The 23784-nt window shown below is 40.6% G+C and overlaps 1 protein-coding gene and 1 long non-coding RNA gene across 3 annotated transcripts in view; one reads left to right on the top strand and one right to left on the bottom strand.

The window, feature by feature from the left end:
- Positions 1 to 23784, top strand: part of LOC133276571 (uncharacterized) — a 787535-nt gene that overhangs the window by 284161 nt on the left and 479590 nt on the right. The window contains exon 2 of the long non-coding RNA XR_009745919.1: positions 1695 to 1748. This is a non-coding gene — a long non-coding RNA (uncharacterized LOC133276571). The remainder of the gene's footprint in view (positions 1 to 1694; positions 1749 to 23784) is intronic.
- GRAMD4 (GRAM domain containing 4) overlaps positions 10986 to 23784 on the bottom strand; it is a 75338-nt gene continuing 62539 nt past the window's right edge. The window contains exons 10-21 of one of the 2 annotated variants that reach the window (XM_061467485.1): positions 23310 to 23358; positions 21152 to 21223; positions 19760 to 19803; positions 19550 to 19659; positions 18143 to 18297; positions 15911 to 15946; positions 15091 to 15108; positions 14387 to 14534; positions 13857 to 13950; positions 12761 to 12845; positions 11565 to 11633; positions 10986 to 11286 (exon numbers count right to left, since the gene is read on the bottom strand). In XM_061467485.1, the coding sequence (XP_061323469.1) occupies positions 11185 to 11286; positions 11565 to 11633; positions 12761 to 12845; positions 13857 to 13950; positions 14387 to 14534; positions 15091 to 15108; positions 15911 to 15946; positions 18143 to 18297; positions 19550 to 19659; positions 19760 to 19803; positions 21152 to 21223; positions 23310 to 23358 (982 nt within the window). In that variant the 3' untranslated portion in view covers positions 10986 to 11184. The remainder of the gene's footprint in view (positions 11287 to 11564; positions 11634 to 12760; positions 12846 to 13856; positions 13951 to 14386; positions 14535 to 15090; positions 15109 to 15910; positions 15947 to 18142; positions 18298 to 19549; positions 19660 to 19759; positions 19804 to 21151; positions 21224 to 23309; positions 23359 to 23784) is intronic. The other variant, XM_061467486.1, reaches the window with a different exon arrangement.

Here is a 23784-nt window from a genome sequence, read left to right as displayed (position 1 = left end):
TAACCATGAGCTGAGTGCAGGACCCAGCAGGCAAGAGCTCACAGAAAACACACTGATTAAAAAAGCCACTCAGAGGTGCCCAGCTGAGCAATGCTCAGGGTGATGGAGGAGACTTCCACCTCCAGCACAGTGACCCTTGTACCTCATGGGGACAAGCGGCTCTTATTCACCCTTGTGCAGGAGCACGTCGCCCTCACAGCTTAAGAGGCTCCTGCTCATCACCCACTGCAGCAGCCGATAGCTAAGCACTGGTGAGGAAGGTGCTAGCTGCTCATTAAAAACATATAAAACCAGATGTACTACAGTGTAGCTCTTCCTGAAGAGAGCATCAAAACCAACCTGTGGTAAATGCACTTCCACTTCATCCCCTGCCAGTGCTTCCCTTTCAATTGGTTAAAAACCCATCAACTGTATTTCAGCAATAAATTAACAGAGAGAAAGGGTTTTAGGTCACATCAGCCACATCAATAGCAAAACAAAATGGGGACCAAGGGTCCCTGAGCCCAGGCTGGCCTGACTCTGCACAGTGTCCTCTGGCTCTGCTGGCAGCACTTCTGATCTGCAGTTATCCTCCAAAAACGAGAGACAGAGTAGTACCTGCACTTCAGGAACTACACAACACAGTATGAAACCAGACAGAAACAGTTCCCCTAATAATAGAGGATAAATGAGACAGGACAGGCAAGACTCTATAACAGTGCCCCTTTCTCCTCATCATTACCTTGGCACAAGGCACAGTGTGAGCAGCACAGTCATTCCCATGCAGAGCTAGCTGATTAAAAACACAATGGGCAAGATAAAATGTGGAACAACAGGGTGGAAACGAGGGGAATGGCCTAAACAAGGACTCCGTTTTGCTAAGAGAACAGTGCAGGTTTGGCTTAACCCTGTCTGGCTGCAGTCACAGGAGAGAAGGGCAGGACCCTCCTGCCTCTGCCCACAACCAGTGACTTGAGGACGGTGCTGGTCCAGCATGGCAGTTGCCAGAGGTGCAGAGCCTGGGTGTTTCTGTCACTTGTCCCAGACAGCCGATGCTCTCAAAAAGCAAGGGAGCAAAACTTTTAAGGCAGGTGAATGCACCAAGCGTTGGAATTGCTGGCGCCAGCGCAAGGACATGGATCTGGGTGTGTTTAACAGCGACAGTGTTGTCTTCTCACACTAAGGGCAGGAGAGCCCAACAGGAGCAGGACACACCCCACCTAGGAATGCGAGTTACTCCTATCTAGGTTTTAAAAGGATCAAGTGTTAGAACTGGGTATGCCCAGAGAAAAGTTCTCATGCAGCATGTGCCAACAGGGATCTGGGAAGCCTGAGCTTTATCCTGGCAGTTGCCACTGCTGTACAACCAACAATGCATTTGCACACAGCTTGCAAGTCAAAGATGAGATACTTGCAAAGGTTTGGACACCAGCACCATCAGCAGCTTCCTCTTCACACAGGCTCACAGCCCAGCCCTATATCTACTACCTTCATTTTATACCAACACATGTAGGATCCTCTGAAGCTGGGTCAAGTGTAGGTCTGCCCAAACTGATCCCTAAAACAATGATGAGTGGGACTCTTCATCAGGAATTCTAGTGATAGGACAAGGGGTAATGGGTTCAAACTTAAACAGGGGAAGTTTAGATTGGATATAAGAAGGAAATTCTTTACTGTGAGGGTGGTGAGGCACTGGAATGGGTTGCCCAGGGAAGTTGTGAATGCTCCATCCCTGGAGGTGTTCAAGGCCAGGCTGGACAGAGCCTTGGGTGAGATGGTTTAGTGTGAGGTGTCCCTGCCCATAGCAGGGGGGTTGGAACTTGATGATCTTAAGGTCCTTTCCAACCCAAGTGGTTCTATGATTCCATGATGAGCATTGAGCAGAGGGGAAAAACGGGGAGAGCATTAGTGCTTCCCTGGGGAAGCTACAAAAAACAAGATAAAACCATTTCTGTCAGTTTGGTTTGCTGCAGGAGACACCACAGCTTCCTTCTGGCAGAAACTCATTCCAGCCCGATTTTCCAGATTTGACCAAAAGGAACTAAAGGCTTGGAAAAATAAGGTCTAACATGCAAACCCATCTGCTGCGAGCTGAAATGTAAGTTTTTGGCCCATTTGTCTATGCACACCACTAGATGCCCAGGGGCACACACGCAGAAAGAAGGTAAAACCAAAGAGTTACAGGGGTTAAAAAACAAACCATTTTTATTTAACAACACCCAAGATTCTTACCCATGATTTTTAAGATGAGAACACATTACCCCACAGATAACAGTCTTCTGCTTCTTCTGCATGGGGGCTCTGTGACAGCCACCCCCAATTATCTCTTCAGCTTCCAATAGGGATGAGCTCACTCAGCGCAGCCCCTGAGACAATGTGCTCCAGTGGAAAGCCCTCAGCCTCTCCTGGCCATGCTTCCTGGCTTCCCTCCCATCCCTGTTCTGAGGGTGATGGCCCCCAAAAATGTCAAGCATCTCCCTCACCTTCTTTTTGACAGCTCTTTTTAGAGAAGGAGCAGGGGAGGAGTCAATGCTGGAAGGAAGCAGATTCTGAGATTACCTCTAGCAGCACACCAGCTCTTCAACTACTGGCACGACCAGGTTTCATGCAGTTAACTTGCACACACAGACACCGGTTTTAGCTCAGTTTCTTTGCATTATTATTTACTATTGTAAACTCAGGATCAGCCTTTAACATTTATCCAATTTATATTCAAAATTTACCTCTGAAACCTGATGGGCATTGCAAAACTGAAAAGGGGAACACAGAGGCAGTGGTGTATGTCAGCTCTGTTACTGTCCTCACAACCACACCTGGGGCTGGGTTCCTGCCACTTTAGGAAGGTCTGGTGAGCCCCAGTGCTGGCATAAGGTAGGCAGCAGGAGGCAGGGAGCTGTTTGGCATGAAACCGCAGTCAGACTGAAATGTTTGCTTGCGCGGAGGACAGAGTTTGGTGTTCTCAAGGTATTCACCCAGTTGGACCTGGCGCCTGGCACACCTGCATAAGGAGGCTCCTGCCACGTACGAGTTAGGAGAAAGCTGTATGGTGCACACTAAGTCTTCACTAAGCAGTCTGCGTTGTCAGGAACATAAAAGAGTAATACTTGAATAGCAGGAATAAATCTGAAGCATGAGTCAATAGAGCAGTAAGCCCAGACTGTTCGCTGAGGCCATATATAATTTTTTGGTGTGTTTACTTTCCCCAAAGTCAACAAATACAACTGGTGTTTGCCACACAGCAACCTCGCATGAAGGCTGTATTTGTAAATAGCTGTATCAGGGCAATCCAGTAAATCCCCATTTTTCACATAAATATTCCTCATACATTTTTGGGGTATATTTAAAAGCAGAGTCTCAACATATTTACACATCTTTGAAGACAGCATCTCCCCTCCTTTTCTAAAAGTCCTTCTGAGCTCTGCTCAGCTACAGATGGTGTGGGGAGCACCCACAGCCATCACAAGGCCAGTTTTGGACTCAAAACTGCCTGTCCCCCGCATCCCATCTGTCCTCCCTTCCAGCTGACACCATTTCAGTCCTGTATCACCTAGAACAAGGGCGGGGCTTAACTCCCCTCCACTGTGCTCTGCTCTCCTTGGAAAGTGCCTAGAGCCACTCACCCTGCAGAAGGATACGAGTGCAGACACATCCATCACCACTTCATGAGCTTATTTTGGCAAGTCGCAGGGTTAACGCACCATGAGAAACAACATGGGGCTACATCCATGAGCAAGAAGATGGCTTTCTAAGGCATCTCCCTGCCAGGTGAGCACTGCAGGCAATAATGACAACTTACGTAGCTTTGGAAGCTTTCCAAAAGCCTTTCCGCTAACCGACCCCATTCTTACATTTCCTGCAAGCATCCAAAACACAGGGTACTGCAAGGAAAACCCATCTGAACACAAGAAAGCCTTGCATTAATATAACAAACCCCAACCCCTAAGAATAAAGGCAGATGATACATTATATATGTGTGTGTATACACATATATATGTATACATGCTCCATGTATAGGCAGATGATACATTATATATGTGTGTGTATACACATATATATATATATGTGTGTATACATGCTCCATAACAAAATGTCCAGTGGAGGTTGCTGCTAGTTCACAGTTCTGGACCCACCCCCAGTTTTTCCACAAATAGCATCTAGAAGATTTAATCCTTTTCACTGACCTTTTTATAGTCCCAAACGCTCCTCATGCAGAGTTCAGTTCTGCACATTTATAGCATTTCATGGTGGTTTTAAGGATTGTTGGGTTTACAAACAGCTCATTTGACTCTTATTCTAGTTGTGTGGGTGGTTAACATTAGCTGGCGGCTAATGGCATTTCTGGTTGGAGATGACTGTTCAAAGCTGGTTCACAGACTTTCCACTACGAGAGCCCTTCCCAAATAGTTAGCTGACCTGAAGAAATGAAGGAGAGGATTTTCAGAAGTTCTTACTGACCTAGCTGTGAGAAGTTAAACCCTCACACCGTGTGCTCAAGAGACTAGCACAGAGATTCCCAAGCAAACACTAGCTTAGGTTTGGTCTTTTCCAAACACTGTTTTGCAGCAGGCACTTACTTCTACATTTATTCTCCTGCAGACATGTATCTTGCTTGACCTAAGCTTGCACCAGTAATACTGGCTTTGTCAAGAAGAGATTTTCTGCTCTGAAGAGCTCTCAGCAGTTTCAAGAACCATCTTCTCCCTCAGTCATGCAGATTATCAGGAGTAAAGAATCACGTATCATCATGGGGAAATACAAGCCACTGGGTAATCCAAACCAGCAGACAGAGTAATTTAGCTCCAATCTACACAGAATGAAAGATGTAACATGTGGACACAGCTTCAGTGAACCTGTGACATGTTCATCAGGACATGGTCAGTCAGTGTTTCTAAATAATCAGGACTGAAAGTATGAGGCTATTCTTTACACAGAGGAAGAAAACTGGAATGCTGAAGCATAAAAACCCAGGTAGAAGGGAACAGATAAATAGCTCTCAGTTCAAAACTTGAGTAGTCACAGAGACAGCAAACCTGAAATTTGGGCAATTTAGGAAAGAATAAAGAACAACTTCTCTTTGACATAATTCAGCTTGAACTTTTCAGACTGTAAGGTTGAAGACAGCCACAAATTACTAAATGAAGTGAGGATGAAGATTCCTGATCTAGGCATGATTGTGCTACTAGGATTTTACCCATTCACACGAGACCATCCAGAGGTGAAGCATAGAGCAGGAGATAAAGGGATGCAGTACACCAAATGGGCCAAGAGGTTTCGGAGGAGAGTTTGCATATGTACATGAGGAGAAGCAAGGGAAAAAAAGGAAAACATATCTAGAGAATTAGGGGAAAGTGAAACATGAGACAGAAGCTATAGAATAAACAAATTTGGCATTTCATAGAAAAGCATAGTGAAAAAGGAAGACAAGGAAATCATTATCCACATACAACTATTTCCCATGGAAACTGGCAATAATGGAGCTTCAGTAGAGGATGCAAAAGCAGATATTCCTTACTTCACATCTCAAATAGGTTGTGAAGCTCACAAGACGCAGAGAAGAGGCAGCTATTTAAACACAGAAACAGGTGTTTATCTTCCCCTCATGTTTTTTTCCTCAGTCTCCCAACCTGGCCAAACACAGCATCAGTTCAGGCTAAATAACATGCTGAAGACATGTTCACAACTACATCCTTGAGGCACTGCATTAAGCCCACTTAACTTCTAGAGCATCCACAGCCCAGTGAGGTCACTATTGCTGAAACAGACTGATCCCTTTGCAATGCCTCAACTTCTCTAGGACAGAAAATTAAGCCCTCACATCTTCAGTATTTTTTATTCATGATGCAGGAAAAAAAATATTTCAAGGCCTGAGATGAGCCAGCAACTTGTGGGTAAAACATTCAGCTTTGTGGAAAAATGGCTGAACAGGGATTTAGTGAATCCAGGGATCCAGAAGAGGAACTCAGATTTAACTTAAAGATTAGTTAAAAGTAACAGCAAATAATCCCTTAGTTTCTCCAAGCTGAATGTTGCAGCTGTCCTTTACTGTTAATCCAGGTACTGCACAAGACCATGCTTTTATCTGCTCTTCTGCATTAAGCCAGCATGTGCTGGTGACGCTGCAGACCACTGCCAGCATGTCTCCTTTCCTTGCATAGGTGCTGGAGTTGCATGGAGAGCAGGTAAAGAGCTCATTCAATTCAATTCTATTGCTAAAGCCAACTAGAGAAAGCAAGGGCCATTCTCAGGAAGCCTCCCCCTTCCTCCCAAGGGCCAAGCAGTCTATAGCCAGAATGAGACTTCTAGGCTCCACACTCACCTTCCACTATCACCTTTCATTCAGGCTGGCGGGGCTGAACCCATCTCTGCAAGTACTGCTACAGATGTAACTCATCTTGCACAAATATTTAATGAGAAATGCATTATAGTACAAGAGGGAAGATAAGCATTCTCAAAATAAGTGAAGATTTGTCAGAACACACATGATACCAGCTTAAAAGCACCATTAAAGCACCAGATGCACTGCTGCCATCATGAGAAAACTAAATACCAAAATAAATGGCACAGCCCACATTCACAACTGCAAGATCTGTCCCAAACTGATCTATTTCAGCTGAGCAAAACACAGAAAGGAGTATTATACAGGCAAACAAACAGGTCTGTATTAGATGACCAGCAGCTCACTCCTCATATCAGATTTCTAACTGCAGACAAAGGTTCATGTCCCCATGTGAAAGCCAGTACTGGTCTGCGAGTCTCCCTGGCATACACCTTGGAGAAAGCGGCCCTGCCATTTATCCCCAGCAGGGTTACAGGTTACACAGCAGCAGAGCCAAAGGCTCAGCAATGCAGTGCATGTTGGTTTGACCAATGAGCTGAACTGACTGCAGATGCTGCAGCAGAACAGCCGCATCTGGATCTGGAATGACGCCGCTGAACACGCCAACTGCAAACCCCTGGCACGGAAAAGGGCTTCTGGTGCTCACCTGGAACAGTCTGCAGCTATTTGTTTCATGGAGGAGCTCTGGCAGGTATGAGCCTGTACTCCTACAGCCTCATCTCACCCATACCCTTTTGTAGTGGCAGCATCTTAGAAATCACTGGTTGCTTTTTCATCCCTTAAATTAACCATATAATTACAAAGAGACAGATGCACATCCAAAGATCCAACCAAACATACACATCCATTCTCCAATACATTAACTGGATTATTTAGAATAAAAGCATGCTCTTTGGGCTTCAAAAGTAGCAAGAAATAAAACCCACCTGCCTTCCCCCCAGTGATGGACTTGTGGTGGTTTATGAATCTACCAAACCCCACTAACTCACCTTGTTCCAAGAGACCAGGTGTATTTTGATGGATAAATTACAGAAGTTTGTAAAAGGCATTAGCACAAAGCATTTTTAGGTTTATTTAAATAAAAATTATAATTTATACAAGACTTTTTAAACAAACAAGGTTTTCTTAAAAAATGTACAGGGCAAATAATTTCATTATTTCCATTCTTCATACAGTATAAGTCTTTTGTCAAACAAAAGTTACACTGATAATGAATTATTTACAACTTCAAAATATAGACTCGAACTTCCGACATAAAAATTTTAACATCCATTCTATTTCAATGATTAGTAGAAATTAAACATCTGCCAAAATGTACAGAATTCAATAAAAACTACCAGTGGTTTTAATACAAGTGTAAGTAGCTGAAAAAAAAAGTACAACCTTTCATCTCCTCATGATTGGGTAAAATCTCTTTTTCTGCAGGAACAAGGGTAGGGTTTTCTGCTGGCATCCTGTGTGATGTTGCTACTAAATAAATAGCTTGTCTCATTCAATCTTGCCTCACAAAAGCTACAGCGCACAGAAAGGCATGATTTCATATTTCAGCTGTTTGTGACTTTTGAATTTAAGTGGTCACCCATAAAGAATTAAAGCAGTCAGTTTTCATCTCCCTTTTTTCTCCTCTTATCTTTAAAAGGGACTCAAACTAACCAATGCACTTCTAAAGAACTTAAATCCAATTAGGTGTGAATGATCCAGCAATGAACCACAGGCATCAACAGAACTGCAAATATAAACAGCAAACAGACAGTGACAAGAACACCACTTTCTGCTATTAGAAGCACTTTACATTAAGTGGTAGACCCAGCCTGTTACTGAAGTACACCAGGCTGGCTATACTGCAAAACTATGCAGGAAGATTGGAATTTGAGGTGACAGCTTCAGTGTAATTATACAAGTCAAGTAGATATTTACTCACTGCTCACTCCTGCCTGCCCTCCAAACCTGGGAGGGCTTAGCAGGAAGAAAAGCATGAGTAAACACACCAAGGTTACCTTCTAGTCTCAGAATCATGTATGCCACAGGAGCAGTTATGGAGCAGGAAGCTGGACAGCCCAGTGTAAAATGAACATTGCAAAATATGTACATTGATGTTTGTCAGCTATATTACAACTTCATTAAAAAACAAAAAATCCAGTCTGTTTTCTATAATTAGAATGAAACAACATTGCATTGCAGTTTGCACTACGTTTACTGCTTTGAGAATCGCCAACTTTTAAGTTCACACTGTTGATGTGCGGATTAATTTCAAACATCAACACATCAGATTTCATCAGAAGTTTCTAATTACTTTGCCTAGAAAAAAAAAAACATTTAAGAGCATATTGTACATGAGGCATTCCAGTCTGGGAAAATTATCATTATTTTTTTCCTCCCCCTCTGAAGCCTGGGTATGGTTAATTGTCCTGGCACCATCAGCATAGGACCTATAGCTCCTCCAGGAACCAGAATCTAGGACAACCCTATATAGTAGAGTCAACCAGTGAAGGGTGGGAGGGGGAGGAGGTAATAAGTGCAAGCCAACTGATTTCCTACTGAAACTACTGTTATGATCAGAGTGAAGGTAGAAATTACACTTGAAAAATGATACAAAAATAAGAAAAAGAGCATGCTCTCTGTAAAAAATATAGTTTTCTGTTTCTTCAAAAAAAAGGACAACCTTGAACACACCCAAGGGATTTTTTTCTTAAGACAAAATGAATGAATCTGATTAAGATTTATATAACATTAAGCGATTTTAATGCCTATTTGTTAGCCACACTTACTATTCAAGGAAGCTTCTAGAAAGGAAAGCCAAATGGTAATACACAGCAATTACAAAAATAAATTAACTGATTTTTAAAGTAGGTTTGATGAGAAAAAAAAAAATTAAGATCAGGAATTTTTACTTAAACATAAAACCTGAATGTGTAAAGTGAATAAACGATAAACTGTCAAGCTACATCCATATTATATGGTGGCAAAATGGATTCCTCACCAGCTTCAATAATATTTTGTTTTCAAGCCCTACGTTACACCATACCTAAGGAGGTGTTAGAAATGCACCCCTTTTTCAGGACATGTAAAGACGTCTTCAAGTGCTACTCTAAAAGGAGAACTCACAAATAGAAATTATGGTGGATTCTCACCCATTCTTGTCTACGCTTCCACCCAGGGCAGTTTCACCTGCCAGTGTTTCACTTTACCCAACCAAATCACAATATTCAACAATATTTATTCACATCAAGTTCATATTAAGTTCTTCATATCATACCTCTCCATGGCCAGACTGAAATAAGGTTTGTGCAGTTTGCCACCTTCACTGCTGCTGCATTTGTTACCATTTGCTGAAAGACTTTAATTAGAAACTGTGCTAAGAGTTGAACACCTTTTGGTGTTTGTCTTCCCTCTCCCTCCTTCGTTTGACCCCTTTCCCTATAAAGAAAGAAAATCCCCATTTGAAGGAAAAAAAAAAAAGGAAAGAAAGAGAGAAAAAAAATAATCCATGAAATTAAGTCCCATTTTCACGTAAGAATTTGCATCTCCATTGCTTTTCTGGGGACATTCATATAATGTCTGAAGGCATCCATACTACTCAACTCAAATGACACAGCAAAGGAGAAGACATACGGGAAGGCTTGGCATAACCCTACTGTGCTTTCGTAAAAATGCTAATAAAATTCTAAACCTCTCAGATGGGTGCTATTATATAGAGTATAAAAGCTTTCTAATATTAAAGACAAAGGTCAATGTGTGCTTTGCTGCTAGACAGGCCTGAGAGAGTTTGGAGGAGCACAGCCTTCACATTTTACCTTGCAGTTGGCTTTAATTGTTATGGAAATCTAATTCTGCAAGGGGAAAGATGGCAACATAGCAATGCCCCTAAAATTACGCTCTGAAAAGGAATTAATACTTTCAGCTGCTATATTATAGTGGGGGTTTTATCACAAGCTAACTCCAGAGAGAAGCTAAATTAAAAGTCATATCTCTTAATTATTCCCACCTCCCCCACCACAAAAAGCCTGCAAGTCTTCAATGCATTAACATACAAACACCTTGTACATACAACATGTACAACAGTTGAGCCCTTCTATGACAAGTATCTACAGAAATACAAATATATGATGCCTAACATTTTAGGAACAACATTTTGGTGCCCTCTTTTATAAAAAGTATCTGCCTGCCTTCCTTCCCCTTACTTTGGTTAACTAGGAAAGGAAGATATAGTTACAAACTTTCTCCTCCAATTCACTTTACAAGCAATTCAAACTTCTGTGTGTAGGAAAAACTGAACCTAACCAGGTAAGTAAAATATCTATGATGTGAGAATTAGCCCTAAGGGGTTATTTTAAACACAGTTACAAATACAGAAATACTAAGAAGCTAATACTTCCTTGGTGCTGCTCTCAGTTTTAGTATTTACTCAACTGAAAACTCTTGATTTGAAGAAACAGACTTCAGGCTGCTGCAGTCATCATTCTCACATCTCGGGTTAAAAATAATTAGGATAAAGGGACAAATATATCCCTAGGGATATGAGTGGAGTTAAAGGGATCAATCTGCGTCATTTTGTTATCTAGTCATTTCTCTATGCATCTTCACAGCTTTTAATGTCAGTAAATAAACATTAAAAGTGCTTAATGTGCAAGGCTAATAGTGATGATAGCACTTCCACTGTTTTGTTTCATTTTGTTTTTTTGTTCTTTTTTTTACAAAAACCTTAAAAACAAACATGAAGGCATATATAAAATACACTTGATTTATGTAACAGATAGAATATAAACGACCAGACAAGAAAAATTATTGCAAAATAGATGAGGATGTTCATTTTTTTTACTACCAAGTTGTAAAATAAGAAAGTTTCCTTTAGATCTTCTAAGATAATACTAGCTTTCGCTGCTTGATGATGCAGAGGTTATTTTCACATATTGGTTGAAAATTGTCTCAAATGCTTCATCTCTGTGTACCATGGCACCGAACACCAAAGGCTAAATGACAGAACAAAGAAAAGATTTTATCAGTCCAGAAAACAAAACCTTTCCTCTAGGTATAGGAACAGGAGATGAACTGTAGTCGAAGTACATTAATAAGGACATAAGAATCCTTTTCTCTACTAGAACCTGGGATATATGGCAGAGTTTCTAATATTTTTCATTTGTCCATTTTCTTCCTAAACCAACCATGGCATAAAATGTATCTGCACAGACTTTATGAGCAAAGGACCATGAAGTCAAACACAGCACTACAGGTACAGCCAGCTACTTACTTTTTGTGTAGACGGTGTTGATACAGCAATACCCATCCCTGATCCCGGGAGAACAGAGAGCACTTTATACTGAAAATGAAAACAAAATACATGAAGTCTACCTTATATCCTGAACAACTGCATTAGGTGCTGAGGAGGTCACACAACTCATCACTGCTATGTCCTCCCAGCCACAACCACCAGACCTCTATTAAAACCAAGAAGAGGACATACTCTGCTCTCCGACCCCAGAGTCACTGGGTACAGTGAGCACCTGCCTCTCCTCTTCCTCCTCCCATGTGCTGTGGCTGCACCCAGCCTGCCTGCCAGAACCAGTCCTGGCCCCATACCGAGCACGCCGGTACCCCTCGCACTTGGGAGCTAGCCCAGCCATGATGCCAGGCACCACTTGTCTATGGAATTAATAATTGATACTGGTGAATTGTAAGCATCATTCTTGAAGTAATGCTGGCTCATTGTTTAGTAGTTCTTTATGCCATGAAGGTGCTTTTTTCATCTGTGTGAGTTTTTTAATGAAGATGAGACAGGGATCACGCAGCCAGGCATAAAAATGTACTGTGCCTGGTTTCAGGTTGGGGGTGAGAAGGCCAGGTTGGATGGAGCCTTGAGCATCCTGGCTTAGCGGAAGGCATCCCTGCCCATGGCAGGGGGGTTGGACTAGATGATCTTTAAGGTCCCTTCAAACCCAAATAATTCTATAATTCTATGAAAATTTGGAGGTAAATTAGCAGTAGACACCAGACTGAAGTGTTTCTTTGCCCAGCACGATTTAATCTGTGGCACTCATGGCCACAGGATGTAGTAGTAGGGGTGTCTGCATTTAAGAATAGGCCAGGTTCAGAGAAGGTAACAAAAAGTGACGTTAAACACCATACAGATTGATGCACGGCACCAATAAAGCCATTGGTGACTGCAGGCTGACATAACTCAACCAGATGAAGATACTGTACTTACCCTAATTTCAACTATTCACTTCTTGCCTCTGTTAGGGCTGGGAACCCAACAGCCCAATCCAGTCTGGTTATTCTAATGTTTTAACTTTCCCCACTGACAATAAGCCCTCTTCCTTCTGAGGCACCTACTGTTAAAATGGTGCATCTACCAATATCAACACCCAAACTGAAGTTAGGATTACATAATTCCTGCTACCAATAGAACTGACATACACAGAACGGACATACACAAAACAGACATACCTTCTGAATATCTGTTATATCCGTTAGCTTTATAACTTTATTTCTCTTAGATGAGCCAGATTTGGAGCTTTCAAAGCACAAATAACTGAAGACAAGGAAAGAAAATGTTCATTTTGATACAGTATTCTAAAACAAAGCTCCAAACATCCCTGCCATCACTTCTGAAATTTGAAATATCACAGGTTAAAAGCAGCTTCAAAAAAGAGAAAGAGGCACACAGTATGCAATTCAGTCCTGGCTTCTAATTTAGAGCAAACATTTGTAAATTCTTGTACATTGTCTGAAAGTTCACAACATACGGCAGGCACACAATACAAAAAAATCTTGTATTTATATTACTGCCCTGAATGCTTAAACCTGACAAGTGTTTTAAAGACACAGAAAGTGCATATATTCTAAAGCCATAGAAATACCAAATCTCAAAAGGCTTATAAGTCTTTTACCATCCCAAAAGAAGATTAATGAAAAACACTGTGTTAAGTTTCATGTTATTGTGATGCAGATAAAAGCTCAGATTTCTAAATGCTGGAGAGTGCTCTCCATCACTAGGTGACATTGCATACAGATGAGCCTTACTTCCATTCATTACACTCCAAAGGAATTTCAGTGCAAGACCCAAAAGAGTAGTGAACTAGTTTTAAAACCAAGGATTAAATTTCTATTTGCTTTTTGCTGCACATTGTTTCAAGGAAGCTAGACACTGAATTTGCTTTAAAGACAGAAACTAAGAATATTTGCCAAATTAAGTTGATCACAACTTATTAAAGTACGCTTAGCTTTTAGGGTTCCTTTTCAGTGTGTATATACATATATATATAGTTAGCATGTTACCCACATCAAGAACTGAGCTACTAACAACTGACTATTTAGAGCTACTCTCCATTCCTATGCAACTCTTTGCAAGGCAAAATCACATTTGTTAAGCATTACAACACCCCAGATTCAGCTCTCCCTCTCCTATGGTGCTTTCTTGAGGTCATGAAACACCATGAAAAGGCACTTTTGTTTCAAAACATTGCTAAAGGATTACTTTTGGAGTTTTTTTAATGTCTGATGCATTTCCCTCCTAACAAATATGTCAAGTGCAATCACTCACTTTTCTGTGACATAAAGAACTCCATTCCTGATGTAATCTGTAGGCATTTTCCTATCTCTGTTAATCAAGCAACAGCGCCAGCCATTTTCACACACTGAAAAATTCATAACAAGAAATACTACTTTAAAAAAAAAAGACATGCATTATCCCCAACAATTTCCTTATAAACCATCAGAAGCCACTGACAATTAAACATTAGATACCTAAAACTAAAAGCATTTATAAAAGAAAAGCCTAAATAAGATGTTTTTAGACATCATAACACTGGTTTTAAAAAACCCAAACCAAAAACCACCCACACAATTATTCCCTTTGACTATGCCATTTGCATTACCACAAAAGGCACGCCAGGCTGTGCATTCTTCCACAGAACTGCAGGGAGGTGGGAATTAAAGAAATCGTCTCATTCATCCTAATCTAGAGCAAGTCTTTTTGATCAAAAGCTTATACCTGTACAGTGCACAGCAAGGGAATTCAACTTGGCTTGTTAGAAAATGCTCTACTAACGTAGCCTTCCTGTTGTGTAATACCTGCCAAAGGACGCTCATTTTCCGATAGGTTAAAAACTTCATGGAAATTCCCCCTCTTGGTTGTATGGAAACGACTCGTGTCTTCATCTTTGCTTATTCCAGTTGGGGCGCTTGAGCCCACGTAACTTCTGGAAGCTGCTGTTTGAAGCTGCAGAAAAACAAACATGATTCCAAACTTTAAACAGCAACACTTAAGCTGTGCTCTTAAAAATAACTTGGCTAACTACCCTTCCTAAAACACACAAAGCAATTGATGTTGTAATGCAATAATTTTCACTAACTATTTCAATAAATTAAACTTTGGACTATACGACTGCTATAGCACAAAACTCAAAACGTGCTATCTGAAAATAGCCTTTTAAAGTGCTGCCCTTCAATGGATGCCTTTGCAGGGGTGAAAGCACATGGTGCTAAATGTACCTACCTTAAACTACCGTTCTTCAACAGGAAAGGGTGTATCTGATTACATACAGATAGGTCACTGCATACAGATCCAACTATTATACTAGTGGGACTACTAACAGTTAATATATCAGTACTTGGTTTGTCTTCAAGAGACAGAACAAGCACAAAATATTATTGCACAAAGTAAGCTCAAAAAGAAAAAAAGAGCAAACAAAGGGAAAGACACATAAAACTGCATAAGTTCATTATAAATACAAAGGCTGAAATTGATAGGAAGTTTTCCACACTACGATCCGTACCTTTTCATGCCCTGACAGCTAGCAGGAAAAGAAACAAACAACACAAATATGACAGTGAAAAAAGAAAAAATGTGAAGTCTATTTAACAGCATAAATACACAGAATAAAACATGAACTGAGTGGCACTGCAAGATCTGGCTCACAAACCAAGAGATTACACACAGTGAATGCAATTAAAAAAAGAAGAGTTATCAGTGGTTAGAGCACACCAGTTCAATTTATTCAGGTTGTGTTAGAGCCATTGATCTTTCCTTTGCTTTGAAGTTGCACCAAACTTTTGAGAGTGTTGACATGTGAAATAAAATCAGAATGGTTGTCAGTGTTTTGGGGGGAAGGTAGCATGGAGTTCTCAAATCAAAGCACTTGAGTAAAGTCTACTTTTAAACAGAGCTCCTGAACCACTGGAGACTGCCCTAACAAACAAGCCTTGCTTCTGGAAGGACAGCAGGCAGTTTCTTTTGAGAAGTTTGCCTGCCTTTGCTTTTTCATCTTGGTAGGGCACCACATGATTCCAAAGGCTGGCTTTTGTCATTGAAGCATTAACAGCTCCATTCTTAGTCCTACCATACACATGCAGTTAAACAGCTGGCAAACTGACAACATGCAAGCTCGGGACTAAGCCCTTCTTCTGTAAAGGCCTGATGCCATTGGAGGCCAACCAGCCTCTGCTCCTTTTCTGTTTTGCACATAAGCTGGCAGCACTCCACGCTTCGCAGGACTTTGTGCTAACAAAAGAAATGCAAAGCTGAGGAAAAAAATGCTCACTGCAATTGCTGACCAGAAACCAGGCTGACAAAACAGGCACAGCAGAGGTATTTACCATCCAGTTTTTAGCGTAACCATGATACAATGATGCCTTAATGGAAAAGAACAAAGAAAGTTGACATGGAAAGCAAATAGTTGGTGATTACTGTACTATTGCTTCAGTTTCTGCCCTTCTGCAGAGCCCTTAGCAATGACTGAGCCCCTGGAACAAAGGAAAGTAATAGCTTCTTCAATAGTCTGTGTGCTAGTAATGATCAAGTACATTTTTTTAAGGCTTTCTTGGACAAGTTATTTGGCTCACTATGCATTTAACCAGGTGAAGCTCCATGGACCAAAACATAAAAAAGGTTAGGGCAAGAGGTCTAATGATTTTTGCACTGGAATGAGGTTTATTTCTGCTCTCTGCTAAACTGCTTCCTACTTACCCATTATATAAAGATTAAAAAAGGTGTTTAAACTTCAGTACCATATCCCATTCAGTGACTGAAAATGTGAGGAAGTTCTGCCCTTGCTCTAGTCCTCCCTAACACAGGCAAATGTTTCCTCCACCCTTAAAAGAAGCAGCTAATTATCCATGACCACCCAGGCCTGAGACTACCTACAGCTGATTACTAAAAGAAAAACATTGCACCTGATTTTGATAAGCCTTAAATCTAACTGGAAGTGTTCAGATTTGTAATGCTGGAAGCATCCTGACTGTCAAAAATGTCACCAACAACCTTGAGGTAGGAATACCTGGAGATATTTCTGTTTACTTGATCATCAGCTTCTGACATACAACCTTTACCCATCAGATACTGCTGTCAGTATTGTTCTCTAAGGACAGGAGGTCAGAGTCATGGTATAGGTAATGAATATTGCATTGTGTCAAGGTATACGATATCTTGTATGCTGTTTAATGACAAGAAACCAAAGCACATATACTGGCACGACATGCTTTTGGGCTCTGCCTTTTCTATGTAAAACTGAAAAATTTATTTGGTTTTTAACTTTTTGTACAAAACTCTACTTTTTATACTATGAGGCTCCCTGAAATCCCTCAAGGGATAAGACAGTTTGTCTAAAATTATTGAAACCAAGTTAATGTTTTCAAAGACATCTGGAAACAGAAAACGCAAGCAAGAGCAATATAGGCTATCGACAGCTCTGTCCAAGTGCTCATTCACCTTCCTCCTCCCTTGGAAAACAGGAGCAAAAGATTCACTTTGTGTCACAGACTGTCTTTTGTCTTGCTCTTCCACTCCCTTCTGAAATACTCTGATTATGCTGCAGCTGTTTTACCACAAACTGCTCCATCACCCCCTGAACCCCATATTTCTTCTTTTCAACAGCTTAACAACCAAGGGATCATGTGTTTATCCCTTTTGCTCCTAGTTGTGTAGCCAGACTGAATTATTGCTAAGCACTGCACATTTCAGTCAGGGAGCTTATGACAGTACTCAGATACTCCATGAATGTAATTAAATAATGTGATTACAGGCATTATGGAAATGCTAAAATGGGATTAGACCAAAGTTTTACTACAACTATTTTTATTTATAAACCAACAAACATTGACAAAATCAGGGATATGGAAAAGCATGCCTTCCTTTTCAGTTACCATGTCAGCTCCCAAAACAATTAACAAAGATGCACAAAACAACACTCAGGTTTAACCATGAGACTTGAACAAAAGAAAAATTCACTGTTGGAGTACCAACATGGCGAAAAGTCATTTACCACCACTATGCTAAAAGGTAACCTAATAGAAATAACCCTAAGACATAACGCCTAAATCTGTAAACTACTTTATTACCTCTCTTAACACTTATCCCATTAGTAAGCCACATATTATAGGTAAAAAAAAATAGATTAAAAAGGCTTGACTAACTGTTCTTCCATCTACACAAGTAGCTGGATTCCCACTGAAAAAGAATGTCTGAGAACAAAGAAGGGGAATACAGAAAGACTAAATTTTGACAGTAAAATCACACAGAATGTATGCTACAGAAATTGATATTATTATAGATGGTATTGTATTTGTGTGTTCAGCTTGATATGATTTCCAGTATACATATATTTATACATACACTTTGAGAATAGATTCCTTTCATACAAGAAATAGAATCCATGTTATAACTTTGTGGATCTTGAAAACGATAAAAAAAATAGAACTAACAGTGACTGTTGGGATTTAATTAGCCTTCCCTTTAATGTGCTCTAGTCACTGGGGAAAAGGCAAAGGGAGAAAGGAATCTGATTTTTCAGTTGTTGGGAACTGAGGGACAGAAAGACTTATTACCCTTACCCGTCTTGATACTGTAGCATTAGATCTTTCTTTGAGCTGAGGATCTGTTGGGAGACTTGTCCAGATGATATAAGGAGTATCATACTTAGCTCTTAGTCTGGGGCATCGTTTGAAGATAAAATCAATGAGGAAAAACTTGATTCCAGCATAGAGTCCTAAAAAAAAAAAAAAAAAAAAAAAAAGCCACTTCAGTACACATGTTGAAGGGGCATTAAGAACATCACTGCTTTGATCATGTTTTAACAAGTCTAACAAGTCCATGAGTGAAACAAAGTTCTGTATCTCATTCATAGTGCTAAACCATTCTCTTGACTTTAATATTTCGATTCTTCTTCTAATCCTTAGTTATTTAAGACACTTAGGTAGATTCTTATTACATGGAAGAACTTCAAAATAATTGAAACACACATTCCTTATTACCAGAAGCCCCCTAAAACCACAATGTATTTCCAAAACAGAAAACACATCAGAGCATCCATCTCTGCAGCTCCTGGCAAGAATTTAAATAGCAACAGAGGGCTCTCATGTACTATATTAAACTCTATCTTGCGGTCCTGTATAGACTCTTATCTTATTATACAAGTTATTTCCTTGCATTCTGTCAGATTAAAAAGGGCTTGAAATACTCTTTCAAAGCTTTACTGAATGCAATTCAGGTCTCCTTCTTAAGAGTCAGGGTAAAATAATACTACCTCACATATCTAATTCAATTGCCATGTCAAGCAGACCTACGTTTATGCTCAAGCTAACACAAGTTTGAAGTTCGCTGCCATGAAAAGTAACAATCATTTAATTATATCATTACTTTAAGGGAAAAAAAAATGAAAATTCTTAGTTCACAGGACATGCTTTATATCTTAGAAAACAGACACTCTCACGCTGTAGTAAAAACCCTTTTCCCAATTCCCAGTGGAGACTTTAAGTATACATAACTTCACCCTCAGTAATCTGTTCATTTTTGTCAGGGCACCATCCAAATGCTACAACTAGTCCCACCAAGTCTTTCCTTTTTTTCCCCCAACCCTGTCATCTTTGTGCCTTCTATGTGGTCCCATATATTTCACTTGCAAGGATATAGGAGTGAAAAAATCCCCAAAATATAGACCTTCCCAGAAGTCTTATAGCTGACAGACTGAAGAGCTCTGCTAACAACTCATCATGAACTTCCCCTCTTCAAGAAGCAAATGCATTATCCAGTCTTTTTCTATTATGCTATATATCCTAAGATGGTTTTCGAAATGCACATGACAAACAATGCCAAGTGCAAGGAAAATACTTTCAAACACTGCATTATTTATTAATGTAAGGGTTTCTTTCTTAAACTCTAAAATTCTCCCTCTAAAGATCATGGTAAGTTTTAACGCATTAAGTCTTGACTGTAGCAGGTCAATTATTTATTGTGTTTACCCATTGCGAGCCCAATAATCCTGTAGGGCAAAAAGCAGGATGCAATAAAAGCTGCCCATAGAGTAATGTAGAGTTTCTGTGTTATTTCTGGCTGGACCCACATGAACAAGCTGAAAACAAAAAAAGAAACACAATTTTATTACTAATGTTTCAGACATTGGTCAAGTCTTGTCGTAAGAGGAAAAAAAAGACTCATGTCAGATAACTTACTTTTTGATTTTTTCCAGTATGTCTGCCATCTTGCCAAAAAGGTTCTGCATAAGAAGCAAGAGAATTAAAACAAAGTCCTGCATTATCTTGGGTTTTTTTGGTCTACACAATAGAAACCAATAGTTATCTTACTCTGTTGGTAATAAGCAATTCCCAGAGGTGATTTTTTAACCTAATTTTTAGCCATTTATATACTTCACAATTAAGCAAATACAGAACAGGACAGCCATACACAATGACTTCAATCTCACTTAATACTTTGTTCTGTAACTCAAGATGGATTTTCGGAAGTAAAGAACCTATCTGACCCCATTTTCATGACTGCAAAGTGTTTACATCACTGCAAATATTTTATATTAAGCTGTGAGAGTTAAGAACTTTTGTCATGAGGCAACATAATAAGAAGTTTCTTTGCACACTTTGAGCACTGACATTTGAGGAAGTGGTTATTGAGTTCATCAAATGTGGGCCCGCTAGCTTCTCTAGAAACCCACTGCGATCAGGTTTTTATGATACACCCTTGGAGTTACTAGATTCCATGTAATTCCAACAACCTTTGATGCAAACTGACCCTGATGAGTATTAAGAGTGTTATTCAGACATCTTCTCTGACCAATCCTTGCTGTCAGGGCACCTGCAAATTTTATGTTCCCAATAAACTTCCAAAGATGTTTGTATAAACACATGCACCGCCACCAGCAGAAGGAAGGAGATGAGCACACACGGTTGGCAAGAGAAAGGTAAGCTACTTTCAGCAGCAGCACATTGTTAGACATGGCACAAGGCTGTAAGTTCAACTACGTGGTGGGGTCACTCAGCTGCTAGGGTAGCTCATCAAACTGACAGAAGAAAACTTCCCTTCACCCTCTCCGACAAGAAGCAGATTTCAGGGCTCAGGGGATCATGGTGGTGTTTAAAACAGGCTATTTCAGAGATGCTGTTCAAACTGCTGAATTAACACAGCTAAACAGACAACAGCCTTCAGCTAAATCTTGAAGGAAGAGGGTATCCTACACCAGCTTTGCGACTAGCAGATTTGGGACATGGATCCACACTCCAGCATACTGGTAAGATTTGCCACCTCATCTACATTACCAGAAGGTCATTTACATATATCAGGGGGAACACTGTCAGAAGAAGCTGCTTCTGTTCCCCTCCAGACCTCAACTCAGAGTTCTGACCACAGAACCTCAACCAGTTGTCTGAAGCACCGTGCCATTTTAGAAGCTCCAGGAATCTTTCTGAGGTCTCTATTGCTTGTAGTCAAGAAAAGTATTGCTTCTTTGAGTGTCTGTTTTCACATGCTGCCTAACAACATGCTTTGACCACTTGGACTATGAACGTCCTTGTTTCTAAGGAACCAGTCGGACAGCTCTGAGCGCAGCACAGTACCTGTGCCTTCTGAGCCACATCTAGAACAAGCTGAAACTTTTCAGACACGGTCAGGTCCTCTTTTGGGGGTTCCTTAGGGAAGAAAGAGACAATCCATTACTTTTAAGATCAGCTGAAACTGGTATTTTACATAACTCCTCATGAAAAGAAACCCCTCAACGTTCTTGGCAATAGTCTTCTCACTTCAGTCTCCCTTGTTTCAAATCTACTGTTAAGTCTTTCACTGCTGGTTATCTTTAGTTCTCAAAGCTCTTCCTCCATGGTACATGCAAACATATTAATATAAGGCTGTGAGACACAGTAAGTCTTTCAAGCAGCACCATTACAGTGGCATTCAGTCTATGACCACAGAATTATAGGTCCATTAGCATGACAAGAGAAGGCTATGGATCCTCTTGAGTTCCATCACACTTGAGGATAACCAGGTGATCAGGCCCAGTCAGCACAGGTTTATGAAAGGCAGGTCCTGCTTGACTAACCTCATCTTTTTCTGTGACAAGATGACCTGCTTAGTGGACGAGGAAAGGCTGTGGATGTTGTTTACCTACTTTAGTAAAGCCTTTGACACCATTTCCCACAGCATTCCCCTGGAGAAACTGGCTGCTCATAGCTTGGACAGTCACATTTTTTGCTGGTTGGATGGCCAAAGCCCAGCATGGTGGTGAATGGTAGTGGATGGTCACAAGTGGTGCTCCCCAGGGATCAGTACTGGGGTTAGTTCTGTTTAATATCCGTATCAGCGATCTGGATGAGGGGATCAAGTGCACCCTCAGTATGTTTGCAGATGACACTAAGTTGGATGGGAGTGTTGATATGCTGATGGATGGCTCTAAGGAGGGGAGTGTTGATATGCTGATGGATGGCTCTAAGGAGGGATCTGGACAAGCTGGATCAATGGGCCAAGGCCAGTTGTATGAGGTTCAACAAGGCAAAGTGCTGGGTCCTGCATTTGGGCCTCAACAATCCCATGAACCGCAACAGGCTTGGGGAAGAGTGACTGGAAAGCTGCTCAGCAAAAAGGACCTGGGGATGTTGGTCAACAGCCACACAAACATGAGCCAGCTTGTGCCCAGGTGGGCAACATGGTTTTTATCAGCAATAGTATGGCCAGCAGGACCAGGGCAGTGATCATCCCCATGTACTGGGCACTGGCGTGGCCACACCTCAAACCCTGCGTTCAGTTCTGGGCCCCTCACTACAGGCCAGAAACTGAGGTGCTGGAGCAGGTCCAGAGAAGGGCAATGAAGCTGCTGAAGGGGCTGGAGCACAAGTGTGATGAGGAAAGGCTGAGGGAACTGGGGCTGTTTAGTCTGGAGAAGGGACCCTATCCCTCTCTACAACTACCTAAAATAAGATTGCAGCAAGGTGGGGGTCAGTCTCTTCTCCAAGTAACAAGTGACAGGACAAGAGGAAATGGCCTCAAGTTGCACCAGGTGAGGTTTAGATTGAATATTAGGGAAAATTTCTTCACAGAAAGGGTTGTCAAGCATTGGAAACTGCCCAGGGAAGTGGGTGATTTGCTATCCCTGAAGGTATTTAAAAGGTGTGTAGATGTGGCACTTAGCGACATTGTTTAGTGATGGACTTGACAGTGTTAGGTTAACGGTTGGACTTGATGATCTTAAAGGTCTTTTCCAACCTAAGTGATTCTATGATTCTACGATTAAACTAGCACAAAAATATCATTATTGTTAGAAGCTCTACATCTAGAACTTAAGTTATTCACCTTTTAAGAGTAACAAAATGATCCTGGAAGCAAGGCCTAAGTCTTAGCAAAAGGTTTGAAATTTAAAGAGCTCCATCTTATGTTAACACTTAAAACCCTTCCTGCTTAAAGCAGGGTATGCAAACATTAATTTCAAAATGTTACAAAGAAAAGAGAATGCTAGGTTTCTTGAAGATCCCACAGGATCTAACTTGTCCCAGGCTGGCATATTAACATTGATTCCAGAAATGTGTTTCAAGTTTAGTGTGAAACACCCAAACCCAAGAGTACTGTTAGTTAAGATTTCTAAATTGCAAGAGAAAGAAAAAGAATATAATGTCTTTCTTTGCACCTCGCTCTTTCCTTTCACAGCTACCCACATAAACACTGAGAAAGGTCTTAAAGGTGCATCTTTTAACACAGACATATAGGACAATCTGATCAAATACCTACCATGGGTTCAGAAACTTCAGGCACAATGCTCCACTGTATTCTCCAACCCCTAGAAGTTATGGAAATAGTTAAAGAAAGCAAATACTTCTCCTCCACCTGCCAACACGGATTATTCGTAGAAGGTTAAAAAGTAGTTTTCTGCAATAAGCACTTATGACTTAAAAAAAATAAGGAAATAATCCCCAAACTAATGAAGAACCAACAACATAACCAAAGCACAAGTGGCCAACCACAGCCAGCTTTAAAGGTATACTCATTAAAGAAATGAATTAGCTAGGTAGACGCTACACAGAATCACCACTTGTGGGTATTATAACAAAAGTGAATGGTGTGCAGACAGTAATTAATTATTAAGGTTTTCTCTTTTCTTGTAAAACTACATCAACTTATTCAAGACCTATCTGCTACCAGCAATTTTCAGAGAATAGTGTGTCATAGTGTAAGTATCAATTAAGAAGTCAGCAAGTTATTCAAA

The sequence above is a fragment of the Pezoporus flaviventris genome, unplaced genomic scaffold, assembly GCF_033815535.1.
Source record: "Pezoporus flaviventris isolate CSIRO_AGI_PZ_B2104156 unplaced genomic scaffold, CSIRO_AGI_Pfla_v1 ptg000045l, whole genome shotgun sequence".
NCBI lineage: Eukaryota > Metazoa > Chordata > Aves > Psittaciformes > Psittacidae > Pezoporus > Pezoporus flaviventris.
This window is presented reverse-complemented; position numbering and strand designations above follow the sequence as displayed.